A 20,469-nucleotide genomic window follows, 5' to 3' on the forward strand; every position below is an offset into this window, starting at 1 on the left:
TCAGCCTGCTTTATTATAGGCCCCAAGCCCCCCCCACCCAGGGATGGCCCCTTCTACAATGGGCTGGGCCCTCTCCCATTAATCACTAATTAAGAGTATGGTCTACAGCCCAATCTGTTTTTGCTTTTCTGTTTTCTTTTCTTTTGGTTTTTTTTGTTTGTTTGTTTGTTTTGTTTTTTGTTTTTGTTTTTGCTTTGTTTTTTTGTTTTTTTTTTTCCGAGACAGGGTTTCTCTGTGTAGCCCTGGCTGTCCTGGTACTCGCTCTGTAGACCAGGCTGACCTTGAACTCTCAGAGGTCCACCTGCCTCTGCCTCCTGAGTGCTGGGACTAAAGGTGTGTGTCACCACTGCCGGGCAAGTAAAGTAAACTGTGTTGGGCTCAGAGTCTCTTTTTAAGTATGAGTGCTTTGCCTGCAGGTATGTCTGTCTGCACACCACATGGATGCCTGGTGTCTGAGGAGTGCTGAGCCTTGATCTGGGTGCTGGAATTAAACCAAGGTCCTTCAAAAGAACAAGTTCTCTTAACCACTGAGCCAACCCTCTATCCCCTCTCCTCCTGCCTTTATGTGGCTTGTGGGGATCAAATCCGTGTCGTGTGGCCTTCACAAGTGATTTATTGCAGAGCCATTGAACTTTTAGTCTTCTTACCTCAGTGTGTCAAGTGCCAGGGTTACAGGTGTGCACCACTCCTGGGAAATCAACGTATCTGAGAGTATGGACTGTGCTGTATTTGTCCCACCAGTGTCTGGCACTTGGCAGGCGTTCGCTGAGTATGGACTGACCGAATGGAAAATTGAATGGCTAAGCCAGCCTTCCCAGTCTTTTGGTATAGTGGTGTCAGGGTGGCCCACTGTCTGGCCCTGGTTCATTCCCTGCCTGCTCTCTAGAGACCCCTGGCATCTCCATTAGGGGATAGCAAACACTTCCCGATAATCACACTCTCAGATAGGGTCTCACTCCAAAGCCTAGTCTGCCCTTGAACTTGCAACCATCTTCCTGACTCAGCCCTGAGTGCTGGGATTACAGGTACACACCGCCATACTTGGTGAGAGCTGTCATAATGCAACTAACAGCCACAGGAGCACACAGGACAGATGCTTGCCTGGGATCTAGCCTGTGCTCGGTGCCAATAAGAGAACCAGCGTGGGGTGAAGTCCTGGTGTGAGGAAGCCCCTGCCCTGGTTCCCAAGAAGCCCCTTTGATTGTCCCATCCATGTTTCACCCATAACCTTCTGCTCTCCTGACACGGGGTGCTATGTGGAGCCCAGACCCCAGCAGGAAACATATTTTTAAATGAATAAAATCTCAAAGGGTCATGAAGGAACCCAGTTATATTGAAACACAGTTAGCAGACATTTTTTTGGTATGTAATATATATGTTTCTTTATTAACATGTTAAAAACAAGGAAAGTCTAACAACTATGATCATTTCAAAGTAGTGAGGAATAAATGGTATTCTGAGATATAAAGCAGTTTGAAAACATCCCGGATTTCTGTCGGCTACAAAGTCACAGGTACTGTTAACGCTATTGTGGCCTGTTGCCCAAGTACACAGGGAGGCTAAATTTGTCACAGGTGAGTGAAAATAAGGATGTCATTTTTTTTTCCCTATCTAGGTTCACAAATCCCCTGAAATCCTTGGACCCAGCCAAAAGCCTCTGACTACAGCATCAAGAACACCAGCCTGAGCCTTAACTCCCATACACGGGCCCTGGGAAATGGGTACTCAAGCCATTTTCCCTGTGGAAAGCCTGAGCCTAGAAAGGTTAAGGAATCTGCCAAAGTCACCCAGGCTCAGCTTGAAGCTCTGTCCCTCTCTCTACACAGAGCTGGACCCTAGGGCCAGGTACTCCATGGACTCTGAGCCAGAATGCCCTGCTCACCTAGGACCTGAGCCCTATAGGGTTCCACCAGTGAGACAGAGGGACATGAGCCCTTGAAACCACACACACTCAGTTATTTTTATCTCCAGTTTATTTTTTTAGACTAAGAGCAGAGTATGAAAGTCACAGCCAAAGCACTTGAAAAAGGCCCAGGATGGGAGGGGACCACATGGGTGGGCAGGGCAAGGTCCTGGGAGTTGGATCCCGGCTCAGGGCTGGAAGGGAGGGGGCATTGTTGTTACGGTCTCCAAAAGTGTCTGTGCGTTGCATAGGTCCTGTCTTCACAGAAGACAAAAGAGGGGCCAGGGGGACCCCAAGGGGGGCCTAACCTGGGGGGAAGGGGTCTGAATCTGGAAGAGGGAGTCAAGAAAGGTCAAGGAGGAAAGGGACTCTGTCTGTACATTATATATAGAGATATAGTGTCTGTACATGCCTGTCTGGCACCCCAATGCCCACCCCTGTCCACGGCCTGTTCCCCCCAGGGGTGTCTATTTGTAAACTTGGATTCAATCCAAACCACAGTCCTCTTTGTGGGAGTGGAGGGAAAAGATGCTTATTGCTGTAAACAGGGGAAGGGGGCAAGCCTGAGGCTCTCACCCTCACCCATCTAGTCCCTTCCCTATGCTCTACCCCGGAGGAGAGTGACAGGGGGCACCTCCCATGATTCATGTGGTCTCTCTGGGGCACGTGTGCCTCTTGGGGGACAAAGAGGGAGGGCACCGGGGTCAGGGAAAGGTACCGAGGGGCAGGGAGTCCTGAGCACTGCCTTTTAAAGGCCCCAGGTTTGGTACCGAACATTACCAAAGCCACAGGCCACCTGGGAGCTGTGGCTGTCCCTGTGCCTAATCCACTACAGTGCCTGCCCTAGAGAGAGTGGGCAAAGAGGGCAGGCACTGACAGAGCTACAGCGCAGTGCAGGCACTGACAGAGGTACAGCGCAGACCCCACTCCCAACCATGGAAAGAAGGATGTAGGCCCCACAGCTGACTCCCTGCTCCTTCTCAGCCCTGCCCCACCTCTCTGTCATAGGAAGAGCAGAGCTAGGAGGCCAAGAGTGTCAGGAGGAAGAAGGCGAGGCCCACGGCCAGAGGCAGGTGTTCCCGCTTGGGGCTGGTTCCGCTGATGCTCTTTTCAAGCTTGGGCACCTGGGGACTCTCTCCCTCAAAGTCTTCTGTGGAAATAGAAATTGACAGACTGGTAAGAGCTGGGCTGTGCGCTGGGGCGGGGGGCACGCGGCGGCGGCGGCAGCAGCAGCAGTGGAGCCAGGGATGTGACCACCCATGGGGGCTGGAGGGGCAGGAAGGACTGGTGTCCCAAGGGAAGGCATGCGAAAAAAGCAGGCACCAGGAAGGGGGCTGCGGTTCCGGCAGTGGCCACCAGAGGGCGCTGCGCAGACTCACCCAACACGTTGATCTTCACATTGGGGCCCATGGTGAACTGGGGGAGAGTGGGGACCGGCTTCTCCCCGGAGTGCGATGCTGCGGGGTGGGGTGCGGGTGGGGAGAGAGGAGGGGAAAGTCAGGGCCAGGACCCCCTCCCCCTGCTACAGCTGGGGAGCTAATCCCGGTCGCCTGTGCCCTCCGCCCCCATCCCCAGGAAGCCAAGGGAGCTCCAAAGCAGGGAGGCGAGGATGCAGACGTGGCTGGAAGCCTACGTTACTCACTGGAGGCGCAGCAGACGAACACCTTCATCCTCAGACACTTCCAGTGCAGGTTGTGAGTGGGCGTGGCTGGGGAGGAGACCGGGCCTGAGTTGCTTTTACTCACTTGGTTCCCTTGAGACCTTACCCATAGACTCTCACCCCGCGCCAAACTGCCCGCATCCGCTGCTATGTCCTGGAGTAACTGCTCCATTCTTTGGACAGTGGTCACCATGGCTCTGTAGCCAGTCCAACTCAAAATGCTCGTAACAGAAATGCTCTGAGGCTCAAATTTGCGGCTGTCACCAACCCCTCTGTCCCATTCTCACAACCCCTTAGAGATGAAACTCTGAAGCCTTATCCTTGGTGACCTGGCCGGGGATACCCGGGACCCTATCCTGTCACTCAAAAGACAGAGAACCCGGCACTCACAGATATAGTAGTATTCTTGGCCGGCATGGAATTCATATCCCAGCGAGAAGGCGCTGTAGCGCTGGAACTTCTCGGAGAACTTGATGGGACTGTGCGAGGCATGCTGCCGGTTGCATTCCCAGCGCTTGGAGCCTTGGCTGGCGTTGCAGGTGCGGTAGCCACTCAGGTTCACCATGTACAGCACGTACTGCTCCGCCCCGCCACCAGGCCCTGAGCTGTTGTAGTGCGGGCAGTAAATATCGAGATAGTCGTTTACGTTCACCTGCACCGTGTAGCCCTCTCGCCGAAGGCTGTGGACAAATGCAGCGGGTCAAAGAAGAAGCCCCAATGCTCTAAGGCTTCCCATGCCCCACTACTTTGCAGACCTTAATTAGGATATGTATGTATGTATGTATGTATTCATAAAAACCCTAAGAATTCACTTCCCAGACTCTTGGCTTTTCCTACAATCTGTTATCAGCCCTTTTCTGTCCCGTGTCCAGTGTGCAAGTCCCCTTACTGTGTCCTCTCCTTTCTGGCCTGTCTTTCTTCTGGTGGCCACCAGAGGGCAGCAAAGGCACAAGGAAGACTGGCCTACCTCCTAAGGAAGGGGTGGGGGGAGTGGGGGGCCGGAGCAAAGAAGGAACCTAGCTGTGGTTGCCACAGAAACAGCGCAGGCCCCAACGACTCTCAGACCCAGGCCCGGATTTCCTCAGTCCACTCCCCATAATACACCAGGCCCGAGGAATGGAAGCAAAGGGTGAAAGTAGAGAGACCCCCTCCCTTCCTTGGAACACAAGCCCTCTCATCGATTCTCCCAGAATGCCTTCTTGCTGCTGCAGGTCCACCACCCAGGCCAGTCCGACAGGACTTGCCCTCATACACGCATGTATGGCAGCTTCATGCACATACATGCACAAGTTCTATGGCACAAACACAAAAATGTCCACCGCCCACTCATAGGCGGCAGATACTCACAAAAGCTAGATTGCATGTGTGCTGAGCCTATGCCAGTAGTAGCTGGCCCCAACGATCTCAGAGCTTCCCCCTGTATTCCCTACCTGACAGGACCTCTATCTTTGTGCTTTTGAGTCCCTCTTAGCTCCACCCTGAGACCACGGACAATTAAGCCCCCAATAACTTGACACAGGTCAGGGAACCGAAGAGGTGAGCATCAAGGCCCTACCTGTCATCATGCTAAGATTTCTGTCTCATTTCACACTGCCTTTCTCCACCTAGATGCCACTGCAACCCCCCCCACACACACACAAGGTGATAATGCTAGACAGTATTGAGAGCATAGGACAGACTGTGTCTGTCACTTTCCAGAGGAGTTTCTAGGACAGAGAAGCCCTCTCTGCCTGTTAGTCCCCATCTAAGTGTTGGCCTGACCATCCTGGGTGGTAACACGGAGTGGCATGGGACGACAGAGGTACCTCGATGCAGAAGTGTGCAGGGGCTGGTAGAACTTTCCTTTAACTTCTCAGGGCAAGCATGCATGCATGCTGGCAGTGATATGGAAGTACAGTGTGTCACCTGGTGACAGTGTCACCTGGTGACACGATGACCCACTGGGGTCCCTGGGAACTCCCTGGGGGGAGGAACTGGCTCTCCGCGTCACCAGGCACTACCCAGTCCCACAAACAGCAATCAGACACATCAGGGAAATGAGCTTGGGGACCTCTTCATTGGATGAGCCCAGAGGGTCCTCCCTGACATTGCCCAACCTCATGGGGTATATTTGTGTTGCCCCCTCCTCGGGACTAGCAATGAGGCAGATGGGTAACAGCTGATGGCTGGCCTCTCCAGTAAGAACGGGCACAGCCTTCTTGAGTCATCAGGAATGCCACCAGTCCCACTTGGTTCCCATGGGAGTAATGGGTCACTCGGGCCCCTCCCTGTCCCTGGCACTCAGGTGGGCAGGAGTCTTGACGGGCGCTGAGAGCAGGAAAACGGGTTAGACAAGGCCTGGTTGCTCCCAGCCACCACCCATGCATTGTATGTCCATCCCAACTCCATAGTCTCCTGTTCCTTCCCTAAGGTCCTGGAGAAGGGGCCACCAGCCAGTCAGCCCAGCCAGCACAGCGTACCAGGCCTAGAGCAGCCCAGCACCCTCTCTGGAGCCTTGTTCCTTCAACCTCACCCAGGTACCCAGTCTGATTTTGAAGCAGCCCCTCCCTAGAGCTGCTCCTTCCTCCAGCCACACACCCCATTACAACAGAGAGCAAGTCAACTCCAGAGATATTCCCACAGGTGGTACCTCAGTTTCCTCAAGAGGGTTGCTGTGTGACCACAGGAAAAGAAGCCACCTCTTACCTATCCCTGTGATTAGTAGCAGAAAAGCCTCAGAAATGCCCCCCCCCAATCTGGTCATGTGGGTCAAAACCTGACGGCAAGTGTCCATTGGTGTCTGGTGGATAGAGAGCAGAAGGCTAGGTGCCAGGAATCCCAAACCATAATTCCTAGGAGACCCGACTTGTCTGTTAGGCACAACCTCTTTAATTGAATCTGTCATCCTACTTAGCCCAGCAGTGGAGGGGAGGTGCACACAGGCCCCACCAGAGCTTCACAGCTAACCCCGCCTCCAGGCTTACCCCCCCCCCTTTGTTCCGCAGAGGGTGGGCTAGCATCTGGGGACTGGGCTGTGCTCTGCTCCTTCAGGGAGTTCTCCATTCTTCCCTCCACTTTTATTCCCTTGTTGCCTCCCCACTTCTCTGACAGAAAGGTCTTCTACAGGGCTGACCCCCTAACCCGGTTACTTCGTCCTTCCCGCCTGTAACACCTGCCAGTGGATGCATCCTAAATCGTCTCACTTTTACAGCGCCCGCCCCGGCTCCTGTGGAACTCAGCCTTCAGTGTCTGCAGGGGACAGGACAGGAGGTGGGGGAGCGGGGAAGGAGCAAACGTCTCCCCCTGGGGCAATTAGGGGCAGGTAAACAGGGTGTCTAACAAGACCTGGGAGAAGGGGAAGGCTCCCAAGAGATCCTGAACTTGTTAAACCTTTATCCTCGGCTTTAGAAGGCAAGATGCAGAGTTAAGGGAGTAGAGAAAAAAAATGCAGAGACTAGGTTCTTCCCCTGTAGTGCGCGCCCCCGAGGCTGCGCGCCGCCCGTTCCAGCAGGCGAGGTCCAACCACGTGTGCGCGGCGTGGAGACCGCGCGCCGGGGCTGAGGGGTGGGGGTGGGCAGCGCGGCGGGAACGCTCCTAGGGCGGCGCGTGCACACTGACACCCCCGCGCCCCGCCAGCTCCGGTCTGGTGGAGAAGCAGCGCGCCGGTCACCCCCGCCCCTCGACCCTGCGTCAGTAGCGACAGTAGCGGCGGCGAAGGTTTATTGATCTGCAGCGGCGGAGAAGAGCGAGGGCCCGCCGAAAGCGAGACACACCGAGATGGAAAGACTCTGCCATACACAGAGGGGAGGCGAACGCACAGACGGATTCGCCCGAGAGGCGAAAGGGAGGGAGCCACAGCGAAACAGGGAAAGCCAGAAACCGGGAGAGGGAGGAAAGGCATGAGAACCAAGGAAGACCTGGAAAACGGCAAGACTCAGCATCCGATCCAGAGGCGCCCATGGCAGAGAAGACGACCAGGTGGAAAAGAAGAGAAGTCGGGACACATTGGCGACCGGACGAAAACAGACCACCACGGACGTAGTAGAGATCTCAATAAGTATTTGTTGAATGAATGTGTGAATGAAAGCGATCAGCAACAACACTGTTTCCAAGATAGGTAGGGAGATCACGAGAGAGATGCTCTTGAGGCGAGTACCAACACCTTCGTTTAGTTCAAAGAAATGAGACGCTGGCAAGGGGGGCATACATGCTTGGCCCTCAGCTCCGCCCCATTCAGTACCCGGCTCAGGAGACCCCCGACTCCACACTCTCATCACTCCCCCGCCGCGTCCTAGTTTCTGGGCCAGGTTAGGTAAAGGTCTCGCCTGTTCCCAGGGATAACTCAAGGGGCTGAGTGGGGGAAGGGGTGGAGGAGGCTAGGTACCCAGGACCGAGCCACCCGCCCCAGGTCCGTCAACCGAGGCTACTGCAGGTCTGTCAAAAAGAGGTTACTGCACGTGTCCCACCAGCACCCTCCCACGTGACCCCAAGAGGCGGGGTCGCAGACCCTCCCCCACGTGACCCCAAGGGGCAGAGACCCTCTGCACGTGACGGGAGGGGGGAGCCAGGAGTCTAGATCACGTGACTGGAGGAAGGGGGGCCTGGGAGCCTGTGGCTCGGCCCGGCCCCGCCCCCAGCTCCCCGGCCCTCTCCACTCCCGGCTCTGGAGCACGTCGCTCTCACGATTTATGGGGCCGCGGATGCCGCAGTGAGAGCCGGGGAGCCCGGGCGCAGCGGCAACAAAGGCCCGGGAAGCGGGGCGGGGGCGGCAGCGGCCTCCTGGCCGAGTGTGCGCCGCCTCCTACCTCCGCCGGTCCCTGCCCGCACGGGAGTGGAGAGGGCGAAAGGAGGTTCTGGGAACCCGGCTCCCCATCCCGTTCCGGAGCTTTCACCTGCGCCCAGGTGTATGCGGGGGAGGGGAGCCTGATCAACGCTCCCCTCAAGGCTATTCCCACACCCACTGGGCTCTGGCATCTACGGCCAAAGGAGTTCCCCAAGGGTGGCGGGGAACCCGGGGTCTCTCACCTGCGAGCTCGCGGCTCGTGCCAGACTGTAGCGGGGCGGGGGTCGGGCGTGTGAATCTCAGAGCGGGGGGTGGGCTAGATATAGCAAAGCAGGGTAGTGAGTCCTCAGCGCCCCCCGGGAAGGTTGGAGTCCCGCTCCGGGGGGGAGGGGCTGCAACCCCACCCCCGAGGTTTCCATGGGAAGCAAAAGGGGGGCGTCATTAGCTCATCCCCACCCCCAGTCTGACACTCTGGGCGCGAGGAGGGAGAGGGGGAGGCGCAGAGCCCCAAACAACAAAGAGCAGAGCAGCAAGCAGGAGCCCCTCCCCCGGAAGGTTGGGGGTCGTGGTCGAGGCCCTTCGGGTCCCCTCCCCTGGGGTCTCACCATTTGTTCCCTAGTCGGCCCCCGGGGCGGGGAGTCAGAAGCAAAGCTGCCGCCACCGCCCGGGCAGGTGTGACAGTGATACCCGTGTCCCCAGGGATCCCCCTACCAACACACAGAGGTGGCCAGAGTGATACACACGACAGCTCGACAGGGAGAAGACAAGGGCAGCAAGGACTGAGCAGAACGATAGCCTGGTCCCGCAGCCGGCACCGGGCCGCCGCGCCACACACCGGAGGAAACCACACGGCCGCCCTGACACCCGCCCAGACCGCGGCGGCGCCAATAGCCACCCCAGCCCAGACAAGACTGGCCACGCGGACACCGACCGCAGCCCCCTCCCCGACCCGCCGCCCGCTCCCACCCCTAGACGGTCGCCGACGCAGACACACAAATCACACACAGACACACGCACACTGACAGCCGCGCACGCCCGTTCACACTCGGTGCCGTTCGGCGTGTGTGTGTGTGTGTGTGTGACACGCCGACATCTCTGCCTTCCTTCTCACTAGTACCCTCCGTTCCCAGGGCCCCCCAACTCCGCGACCCTGCCCCGGCTCATCCCAGCAGGGTTTATCCACCAACCAGAGCAACCCCATTCCCCTTCGTTCTGGGGAGGTGGCGAGTCGGACTTCCTGCCTTAATGCCGAACCCCACTTTTAAAAGCAATAGTCTTAGGCAAAACCCCATCAACGTTTATAGGCTGAAAACAGGTCATCCTTAGGCTCCCAAACGCAGCGGCCTATCCCCAGCACACCGGCACCCCAGACTTCAACCTAGCCAAAAGCAGTGTGAATGGTGGGGGGGACTATGGGACAGGGAACACTATTCCAGAGGCGAGTGTGGAAAGAAACCAAGATGGGGTTGGGGCCCCCCAGCAGCCTCCTCCGCGCGCTCCTCACTATGCCCCAACAGCTTCTCTCAGACACCCCCTAGTTTCACAGACGCCCACGCAGTGCGTCCCCTCTCCCTCGCCTCTCAGCACCGAGCCTGTCTCCCAGGACTGCCGCCAGGTTCCCCTAGGACTTCTAGGGCCCACCAGCTCCCCCATCACTGACGCGGGACGCACTGGCTCTCCGGGTCCCCGACTCACTGCTGGTTGGAGCTGTTCCAATATACCGCATGCCGGTTTCCCAGCGCGCCCCCAGGTCCCTGGGCCAGCAGCGGCAGCAGCGGCACGGGCACGAGCAGCAGCAGCAGCAGCAGCGGAGCCGCCGCCATCCCCGGAGCCGCCGCCGCCGCCGCCCCCCGACTGAGCCCCGCGCTCCCGGCTTCTCAGCTTCCCAGCTCCCTGCTGCCGCGGCTGCCAGCCCCCAACCTTAGCCACGCCCACAATCCTTCCCCCCGCCCTTCTGGGCGCGCCCCCGAGGTCCCGCCCCTGGCGCGCTCACGCCGGGCTCCGCCCCACTTGAGCCTAGAGCGCGCCGCGCGTGGGCGAAGGGAACTGTGTTGCCCCTCTAGGAACAAGGTACCTCTCCTCTCTCCTAGGTGATTTGCTGCAACGGCTTGCGTCTTTTGCTCCCCCCAGGCTGGAGTTCCCAGAAAGATCTGGGAGCCAAACCAGGATATACATCTTGTGTAGATCCACACCTTTCTGCATGGAGAGTAGGAGTGTTGAGGAGTGAGGATCTACCTCTGAATAAGCAGGACTAGACCCATATCTGAACGAAGTTGGACCTCTACTTCTTCCACGCCCTTCCCATGTGCGCGAGGAGTTAAATGGACACATGATGGGGAAGCTCTCAGGTGGTACCCGAGAGCTAAGAGCTGACTGCCTGAAGGCCCTCAGCTAAGCATGAGGGTTTGTTTTTCTTGGAGCCAAGACAGAGAAGCCCAGCCCAAAGAATGTTATCTTCTGGGGGGCTGGGCACAGCAACTCACTCTTTAATCCTGGCATTCTGGAGGCAGAGAGAGTCTCTGTGAGTTCGAAGCCAGCTGCACAGATCTGTATAGGGCTACATAGTGAGACTCTGTCTCAAAAACAAAACAAAACAAAAATGGCCTACTTTGGTAATCCAGGGCAAAGGTGTTTGTTGGTAGTGTTGATGGGACAAAGTAGAAGCCAGTTGGAGCCCAGCAGGAATGGAGTGGTCTTCTTGGCAGGCCTACAAAGGGCCCCTCACTGCCTCCAATTCCCTCAACGATGTCCTCAGGTGTGCCCGGTCCTGCTCCCGGCCCTGCTTTCTCTAAGGACAGAGAGCACCTTGTGTTCCAGCACTCACCATGGCCATTGTCTTCGTGGGGACACCCAAGCACAGACATAGCACAAAGAAGCAGGGAACATAGAAACATGGACACTTACTCAACACCCAGGCCAACATAAACACACAAGGTGCTACCATAACTAGAGAAGAGACTGGTAGAAACATAAGCCTACAGATATACAGAAACTTCAAAGTACACACACACACACACACACACACACACACACACACACACACGCTCTTCTCCCTAGAAAACTGGCCTACCCCTCTCAAAAAGGGTCCAGAATCCAGACCTAGAAGGCATTCAGCCCTTATCTCTTCTCTTTCCTAGAAGCCCATACCAAAAGGCAAAGCAGAACCAGGCCTGACTGGATTCTCAGGGCCCATAGCAGCAGTGCCCAGGGAGGCAGGCATGATGCTACTTTGTTGTGCTTCAGGAGGCAGGACAGATATCTGCACTCTCCATCTGTTTACCTTTGGCAGTACAAGGCCATGACCACAAGCCTGCCTTGGGTGTTAAGTTTGGAGGAGGGGCATTGCAGGCACAGTAGGCTCTACACCTCCCTGCTACTAGGCAAGAGTGGGTGCTCTCCTTTCCCAGGAGATATCTTCTCTCTTCTTGGGAGCCAGAAAATAAATGAGGCCCTTGGGATGGGAGTGAGGGACTCTGCAAACAGCTTTCTTCATTCCCAAAGAGGTTTACTTCACCCCAATAATGCTAACCTGCATCCCCCAGAGACAACAAGTTCTAGCCCCTGCCCCTCCATGCCACGCCTCTAGTCCACAGAGATAAGCTTCTCTCTGTGGAGAGAGTAGCCAGAGAGCCATCCATGTGCACAGGAAGTACAGGCTGGCTGGACTAATCCAGGACTTTGAATTCCATTTTCGAAAACTTAGATTCCTAGTTTTAGAACTTGCATTCCAAGCCGGGAATGTACTTATTAGTAGACCATGTATATATGACTCTAGGTTCAATCTCTATTACGGTAAAATTGAATGAATAGTAAAGCCTGGCTTTTATTTAAAGATGTGGGTGATTTGAGCCCCATACTCCAGAGCCCAGATGTTTCTCTGTACCACCCCACCTTCTCCCTCCAACAAATCATAAAACTTCATAGTGGCAGAGGTGGCTCTGAGGTTGAGAGCCTGTTACTCTTCCAGAGGATCCATGTTTGATTCCCAGCACCCACATCAGATGGTTCACAAATGCCTATAATTCTAGTCCCAGTGAATGATACCCTCTTTTGGAATCCCACACCTACATAATTAAGAATTAACAGAAAAAAGGGAGCCTTTTCCTGTGAACCAGGGGCCTTCTCTGTTTAAGCCTGAGTTTAAGATCATTTTTCTCTCACTGACCAAAATTTGACTTTCAAATTCAGACACTCTGTGGGCTCTGTGTCCATGGGATCTGGTCCTCTAGTACCCAAGCTTCTGTCTATGCATAAGCTGCTGGCTGATTTGGGCTTTTATGTGAATCACAAAAAGCACCCCTTGGCAAGTGGTACCTTGGTGCAAAAGCAAAGGAGCAGCTTCCTTTGGTAGGAAATGGGCTATGTACCTCCCCATCTAGTGGGGAGCATGAGCTAATGTCAGCCTCATCTTCTGCCCTTTGTGTAGTTTTTTGTACCAAGTACGAACTTTATGGCTGTGTGTGGCAGTTCTGTCACAGAATGTGAGGTGTATGCACCTGCAGCTAAAGTGCTGTTCAAAAGCACAGGGAACTGATGGTCTAGTTATTTTCATTTGCTTGTTTATTTATTTACTTGAGACAGGGTCTCTCTTTGTATCCCTAGCTGAACTTACTAGGTAGAGTAGGCTAGCCTCACTCACTCACCAATTCCTCCAGTGCTGTGATTTAAGGCATGTGCCACTAAGCCTGACTGGGACTGGGATTCTTGAAGGACTATGTGTCTGTATATGAGCTCTGAGCTGCTGTTATGCCTAGGGCCTGTGGCATCTGCTCAGAAGAAGTCCTCCATCAGTGGGGAGTAGGCCTTTGTTTGTATTGGAGACTCCAATCATTCTTGACTGACCCAAAATAGGAATGGATTATCTGTTTGGCACTGCCATCCAGCATGCATGTGCGTACCACACCTACAGCACTGCTGGATGTAGATAGCATGGAGTAGCAGCAGAGAGATTCTCAAGGCAATACTCACCCTGCTACAGAGGCTGTATCCTCAGTTCCCCTCTGTTTCATTCTGTTTAAGAGATGGCTCAGCAGTTAAGAATACTTTTACCCTCACAAAGGACCTGGGTTCAATTTTCAGTACCCATATGGCAGCTTGTAACCACCTCTGATTCCAGTTCCATGAGATCCTACTCCCTCTTTGGCCTCTTCAGGGACCAGGTATACACTTGGTGCAGACATACATGTAGATAAAACACCCACATGTAAAATTTTAGTATATGTCTTCAATCCCAGAACTCAGGAGGCAGAAGTCAGTGGATCTCTGTATATTCAGTGCTAGTCTTGTCTTCATAGGGAGTCCTAGGACAGCCAATGGCTATATAGTAAGACCCCTGTTTCAAACAAACAAACCAAACTATTTATTTCATAAGTTCAAGGTCATCCTCAGCTACAAAATTCATTTGAGGCCAGCCTAGGCTAAATGAGACCTTGTCTCAAAGTGATAATAATGATGATTAAGATGCCTGAGACTAAGAAAATCAGTTCCTTGGTTTCCTCTACCACAGCAGGCCAAAGACTTAAGTGTAAAACCCAGAAACATCAAGCCTGACTCTGATCTGCTATTGGTGAAGCTGGAGTTTTCTCCATGGGTCTGGTCCTCTCTCTGGGCTTCAGGCTGCTCTCACATGGAGGCTTTGCCTTCTAGTCCCACTGGCCTTGGGCTGGCTGCCATGATCTCCCTAGGAGCGCTGAACCCAGACACCCAGAAAATTCTGACAAGGTGCTCCATTCTCTCCATCCCTGGGGTCCAAGGAGCCCGGAAGCTGAGCAGGTCTGGGGCACATGGAGCACTCAGGCTGTGTAGCCCAAGGCAACTCCCAGGACATAGGGTAGCAACCACAGAGCTGAATTTACTTCAATAAATCATGGAGGCTAGGGCCTGGGGGAAGGGAAGACTGGGAGGGGAGGGGGCTGGATAAATAATTCATTAAACAAATAAACAAGGAGCCTGTGAAAGGGAAGCTTGGGCATGGTGTGAGCAGCCGCAGCCGCCGCCAGCTCCTGACATGAAATATTCACGGGCTCTGCACCTCTCACAGGGTCATGAGTGTTGAGCTGTGTATGAACCATAGACACCTGGGTACTGTGGGGGTGGGGCCAGGTGTGTGCCTTCATCTTCTGACTTCTGAGTGTGTGGTGTCCACATGGTCCTGTGGTACAATAGACTACCTGAGGTGACATGAAGTCACTCACATGACTGACACGTGGGATAAAAATGTATGAATGACAGCAGGGAACATAGACCCCCAAATTTGTCTAGGATACAGAAAATTAGGATGCAAGGCTTTGTTGGTGGGCCTAGAAAGGGACCTGGGCAGCAGGGCCTAAAGCAGGTAACATGTCTGGGGTGTTACATTAGAACTGTATGTACCTCTGGTAGTTCTTGAAGGAGGAAGCATGTTCAGTGTCAGCGTGAACCTACCACTCAGTGCCTTGCCTGTCACTTAGCTTCCCCTGGACTGCTTTTCTCATGTCTCCAGTGGGGCTAATAATACCCTCCCTACTTGAGAAGCTGCTTGTTGCAAAGATCAAGATCCACACTCTCTGGGAAGCACTTAGCTCAGTGCTTAGGGCCCGAGAGATGCTTGATTAATGGAGGCTTCATCAGAGTCCTTATTAAGAGCTTACCTCTTTGCTCGGCCCACCTAGACTAGCCCAGAATCCCTTTCCACTTGCTTACCCTAATTTTAGAGCTTGTGTGAAACCATCACAGAGATGAAGATAACCTAGGGCTTGGAGAGTGGGAAAAGATTAAATAGGTTGAAGGGAGAGACACATTTTAAAAAGAAATCTAGCTGGGTTTGGTGGCACACACCTTTAATCCCAGCATTCAGGAGAAGGCAGAGGCAGGTAGATCTCTGTGAGTTCAAGGGTAGTCAGAACTACAGAGTGGCTAAATAAATAAATAAGAAATCTCCTGTCTTCAAACTGTGGGAGAAGGAGCTCTTACTGTCTAGGACCTCATGGCTGCTTCTTAATCTCATATGCTTCCTAGATCTGATGCTCACTGCAGTTTGGCTTCTTAGAAAGTGGCTGTGAGGAGAGAGAAAGATCTAGTCTTTCGAGGTCTTTGAGCAGGGTATCACTACCCAGTCCCCATCTCCACTCCCACCCTCTGGCTCCCACCCTCTACCCAACCATCAAGGGCATCCCTAGCAATGAAGTCTATGCCTGGGCAAAGACCAGAGTGGGTGGGGAGAACCCAGCCATAGAGAGCCTTGTCGAGTCAGGGTGGAGTATCTGGCAATTTCTCAGCAAGCCCTAGCATTCTCCAGCCCTCGCCTGTCCCCTGGAAAGGATCAGCTCCCCAGGGAGAAAGCCAGCTTACAGGTCTGAGCTGGCCTGCTCTTTTACACAGAGGAGCTGGTGGGGGAGGGGACTTGGTGGGGAGTGGTGGATGTAACACCCATGTCACTTGGGAAGAGGCAGAGTGGCCCACCGCACCTAGTAGTACCCTACAGCCTGGAGCCCAGCCCCTTGTCTCCCTTGGCCAGACTGCTGCTGTTTTAGGAGCTAGGTTTCCGGCTCCTTGATGGGAAGATAATGTCTGCCCACCTTTTCCCATGGAGCCAACATCTGTTCTCCACTTCTCTCCCCTGGGCTGTGCAGGTTCAGGCCGATCTGCACAAGAGCTTCACAGCATTGATCTGTAATAAAACCACAATATGAGTTCAGAAGAGCTCAAGATACAAGGAGATCCAGATCTCTCTCTCTCATGCACACCACACACACACACACCACTACATTCATGTGGACAAAAACATACTGTAAAGGTATATGCCAACAGCCCTTAATGTGGACCTTTACTATGTCAAAACATATAAATATCATTAATTTTCCCCTTCTCCCTGCCATAAATTTTGTTTTTCTCATCCAAAGTCTTCTCAGAGTCCATCCTCCCCTGTGTTCCGAAACAGTTGTGTGTAGCTCTGTATTAATGCATGCACCTTGGCATCACACTTATTTAATGGCTGGTCTGTCTCTGATGCTTTCCTTTTTCTTTCTTTCTTTTTTTTTTTCTTTTTGAGGTTTTCTCTCTGTAGACCCTGCTGTTTTGGAACTCACTCTGTAGACCAGGCTGGCCTCGAACTCAGCCTGGCATGTCTCTGAAGAGAAAGGTTCTGGTCCCATGCAAGTATGTGCCCAAATGCAATCTGGTATGTAGTTAGCAGAGGTGTTTAGTAAATAACTGTAAGTCCTTCCAATTTTAGTATATGTGCTGCCAAAGTGAGCACAAATGATTGCAAATCAGTGAGAGAAAAAAATGCACTTGGACATTGCCATCATTCCTAGAATCCCTTGAGAGATTCCCTGTACATGGCCCCTCCTTTCTTGTGTTCAGGTACCTTGATCTCCCTGCCTGTTTCTTCAGAGGCTATCTTTTTCCTCCCTTTTATCAGTGTGAGACCATGAATTTCAGTTCCACATGCCTGATAGCTAGCAGGCAAGGTAAGGGTTAAATAACACCTCATTAGTGTTTAATTGAGGGAAGGAAGCTGCCCTGGCACCAGACAGGTGGGCAAGCCTGCTCCTTGCTGGAACCAGGCATCCCTAGATCCAGCATCTCACCAGGCATGTGGGTGATTTGGCCCTGGAGACCTTCAACCCAGCCGGGGCACCTCCCCCCATTACTAGCTTTGCCAATTTGATCTCCAGGCAGTACCGACCAGCACTCCCCATCTGTCACCAACATCTAGAGGAGAGGCACACTCCTTATTCTTTCTCCTTTAGCTAGTCTTTGCCACTTCCCACCCCCAGGAGACTTTGGAGAGTGGGAGGAGGGGTGGGGAGCATGGAATTGGACAGTGGAGGAATACAGAGCCACCAAGGGATAGATTGCAGATACAGACAAGTGACAGAGATAGGGAGGTGGAGATGTCTGCCCAATTTGACCTTAAATGCACAGAATGCAAATGAGATGCAGACGATATGCAGATGAACACAGGATCTCAGAATTGACATTCCCCATGGCAGTGGCTCTGCACCCAGGGCACCGTGGCTGTTGCGAATAACCCCTACCTAAACTTTCTGGGTTGAGTGACACTGACCTTTGCTTTGAGTGAAAGAAAGAATTTTGAATAAGACAAGAGCTTGGTTGGGTGAAGGCTACAGAACCTGGGACGCTGAACTCCACTCTAGCTTCCCCATTCCATTTCCCAACGCCTTCTTAAAGCAGCTACAGGAGATGGGTCACAGCAGCTGGAGCAATGACCACTCTCAAGGTTACGCTTGGACGCACCGTCGGTTGCTATGGGGACCTTCGTTTCCAGGCCTGAACCAATGCAGATTGGCACTGATGACCTCATGTCCCAGGTTCAGGGATTCTATTGGCTACTCGAAAGCCAGAGTGCTCACTTTTCAACTGCGTCACTGCGGGGATCCCCCGACGACCTAGCTAGTGTGGCTAACTAAAAGAATGACAGCCCAGTTTACAGAGCACTGGATGAATGGATGGAGGAAGAAAATGTGGAAAAGCAAAGAGAGAGAGAGAGAGAGAGAGAGAGAGAGAGAGAGAGAGAGAGAGAGAGAGAGAGAAGAGAGAGAGAGTCACAGAAAAAGGCAACTTAGGAATTTGAAGGGCAATTTGCAACGTAATAAGTGTGGAGCAGGATCCAGGCAAAGATTCTCTCAAGCCTGGGAGACAGAGAGAGATTAAGTTTTCACATCTGTATGGCTGAGAAGAGGGTTGATTTAGTAAATTGAGGGCCTCACCTTCAGCCGTCTAGCGCCGCTGAATTTAGGGGAGACCAGTGACACCCAAAACTTGCAGGCCCATTTAACCTCTTGGAACTGTGCCCCTGAATACGCAGTGAAGACATCTCGTGGGTAGGGCCAGGCGCGGGAGGGCCGCCCAGAGTCTTCAGCTTGTATTGGTCCTAAGAGCAGACTGCATCAGAGCTTTATACCTGGGAGTACTCAGACCCGCAACTGCCATGCGTGCACGGCCCATGCTGTGAGGAAGGAGTTGGCTTGGCCTGAAGGCCTACAGCCTGAGGGCGCTAGTTTGCAACCCCCTAAAGTCTATATCCTGTGCCCACTCCAGCATTCGCCCTTGCACTTGCAAAGGCCTGGGATGCCTGCAAAAATACGAGTCTGTGTCAAGCGCAGTCTGAGACTGAGACCATGTGTCTGAACTCGAGAAAAGCTGACTAGGTCCCTGTCATTTTTGCACATTGGCGCTGCCAGCCAGAGTTCCTGCTGGGTCTGATGGCGGCAGCGGCGGGGTGGAGGGCTGGGTAAGAACCCCGTATTTCTGTATCCAAGGCAGGGACCGCAAAACTGTTACCCTGGTCTTGCCCTGCTCATGATTTCTCTGTCCAGGCACCGAGGTAACTGTATCTTTGGTTCCCATGGCAACACATCGACGCCCTCCAGGAAGATGGCAACGATGAAACTCCAACGCTGGACCAAAAGACTCAACCCACAGCTCCTCCCACAGTTCTTAGTCCGCTTTCTCTTCCACACATAAACATCTTTTTACCTGCTAAAGATCAACGTTTAGGGTCAGGAGCTTAACTCATACACCGGTAATGCGGTATTTTCTGACACTGCCTTGAATAAAGAGGTTAATAACTCAAAATCTTCTTTGCCCGCCCCCACTCTCTTTAACCCTGTGCCTTCAGCAGAGCCACAGAATTATCACAAACTGCGAGGGTCAGAGTCGTGTAATATATTCCATTCCTTTAGAGAGAGGAACCGGTCTGACCTAGGTGTGCAGGGAGACAGGAAAGGCTTGGCCATCCCCAGCATCTTGGTGCCTGTCCCTCAAAACCCCCCGCCGCATAATGTTCACACGCTGCCGCAGCCGGGTCGGGCTAATCAGCACAACATCCACCTATCGATCGCTGGCTCCACGCCAGGCAGGCGGGCACCTAGCCAGAGGAGCCTGCAGGGCACTAGGGAGGGCAGAGCGCAGGTACCGGGTGTTCTCTTCCTTGCTTCCACCTAGGGCACAGTTCAGAAAGAAGGACCTTTCGGGGTTAGGGGGTGTCAGTCTTATCTGAGCGAGAAAGCGACAATATTGGACTAAGGGCTGAAGGAGCCCTCTCTCCTGGAGCCCCACCCCCTTCTTATAAAAGCTCAGAACAAAGAGGCCGCTGGGGAAGAAGGCTTTGATCTGACCCCACCTTCCCAGTTCTAGGCCAGGCACCGCCCAGAGTGCCCTTGGGGAGGGGGAGGGCCTCAAACCTCCCTGCGACGCGCAGGCATTCTGAAACCCAGGTGCTTTTCGGTTTCCCCTGGGTTTTACCCCAGCACCGGGAGTAGGCACTGCTAGAGTGGGTAGTCAGCAGCATCTGCCACCTAGCACAGGAAGATGGTTGGGGAGGTGTGAGAGGGTGCCAAGCTCCACAGCTGCTGCTGGCACCTACCCCAAACTGCCCAGAAGGGTGCCCACTGATGTCTGGCATGGATGGCCTGGGCACAGCTGGCATGGAGGTCAGGCCAAGTCAAGCTAAGAGCTGAGGCCCCAGGGAGTTCAGGTGTCAAGGAAGAAGCCAGAAGGGAGGGTAACACAAAGATGGGTGGTTTTTAACATAAGTTTATTATTCGTGTGTGTGTGTGTGTGTGTGTGCATTTTCATGTGGCATGTTCATTGGCATGCCATGTGGCATGTTCAAAGGATAACTTCCAGGAATCTGTTCTCTCTTTTCCCTTTCCACCATGTGGGTTTCAAGGACTGATCTCTGGTGCTCAAGACTCTGTGGCAAGTGCTTTAACTTGCTGAACCTTCTCCATTTTTTTTTTTTTTTTTGGGACAGGGTCTAGTCTCTGTCTCTAGGCTGACTTCCTGCTCATGGCCCTGGCCCCAACCCCCACCCCCACCCCCAGGTGCTGGGATTACAAGTGTGAGCTACCATGCCCCATAAGAATGGGTGATTTATTGAAGGTTTGGTCCAAACACTTACAAAAATACAAACCAGCATGAAATTCAACCTCATGGCAAATCCGTCTTCACAGAAGACAAGTGAATGGCCCCCTGAGAGGGCAACAATTGCCCCTGGGAAGAGTCCTGGAGGGCACAGATGACAAGGCTTCTCCTTTGCTCTTGGCCAGGAACCCACCTGTTCCCAGGTCTTTGGCTTTGACCCCCAGTGGCTCAGGGATTTGATCCCACCAAATCCCCATCTTCTGGGGGGGGGGG

At 53.6% G+C, this 20,469-nt stretch overlaps 1 protein-coding gene across 2 annotated transcripts; it reads right to left on the reverse strand.

Moving 5' to 3' along the window:
- Positions 1-2,813: 2,813 nt before the first annotated feature.
- On the reverse strand, positions 2,814-10,241 carry Efna3 (ephrin A3). Of its 2 annotated transcripts, XM_051199510.1 has the most exons (5): positions 10,021-10,233; positions 3,954-4,243; positions 3,546-3,611; positions 3,283-3,360; positions 2,814-3,053 (listed from the first exon to the last, which is right to left on the reverse strand). In XM_051199510.1, the coding sequence occupies exons 1-5, from the start codon at positions 10,146-10,148 to the stop codon at positions 2,923-2,925; spliced, it is 693 nt and encodes a 230-aa protein (XP_051055467.1). In that variant the 5' UTR covers positions 10,149-10,233; the 3' UTR covers positions 2,814-2,922. The 2 variants fall into 2 exon arrangements, with proteins under 2 accessions (XP_051055467.1, XP_051055468.1); XM_051199511.1 differs by lacking the exon at positions 3,283-3,360 and having other exon boundaries at positions 10,021-10,241.
- Between the last annotated feature and the right edge of the window lie 10,228 nt (positions 10,242-20,469).

Source organism: Phodopus roborovskii, unplaced genomic scaffold (assembly GCF_943737965.1).
Source record: "Phodopus roborovskii unplaced genomic scaffold, PHOROB, whole genome shotgun sequence".
Taxonomy (NCBI): domain Eukaryota; kingdom Metazoa; phylum Chordata; class Mammalia; order Rodentia; family Cricetidae; genus Phodopus; species Phodopus roborovskii.

Excerpts from the sequence above, each read along its gene's own strand:
- Efna3 (XM_051199510.1), bottom strand. The coding sequence starts at position 10,148 with ATGGCGGCGGCTCCGCTGCTGCTGCTGCTGCTGCTCGTGCCCGTGCCG. Across the intron at positions 4,244-10,020 it reads TGGAACAGCTCCAACCAGCA|CCTTCGGCGAGAGGGCTACA; the intron begins GTGAGTCGGGGA and ends ATTTGTCCACAG. Across the intron at positions 3,361-3,545 it reads GTTCGTCTGCTGCGCCTCCA|CATCGCACTCCGGGGAGAAG; the intron begins GTGAGTAACGTA and ends CCCACCCCGCAG.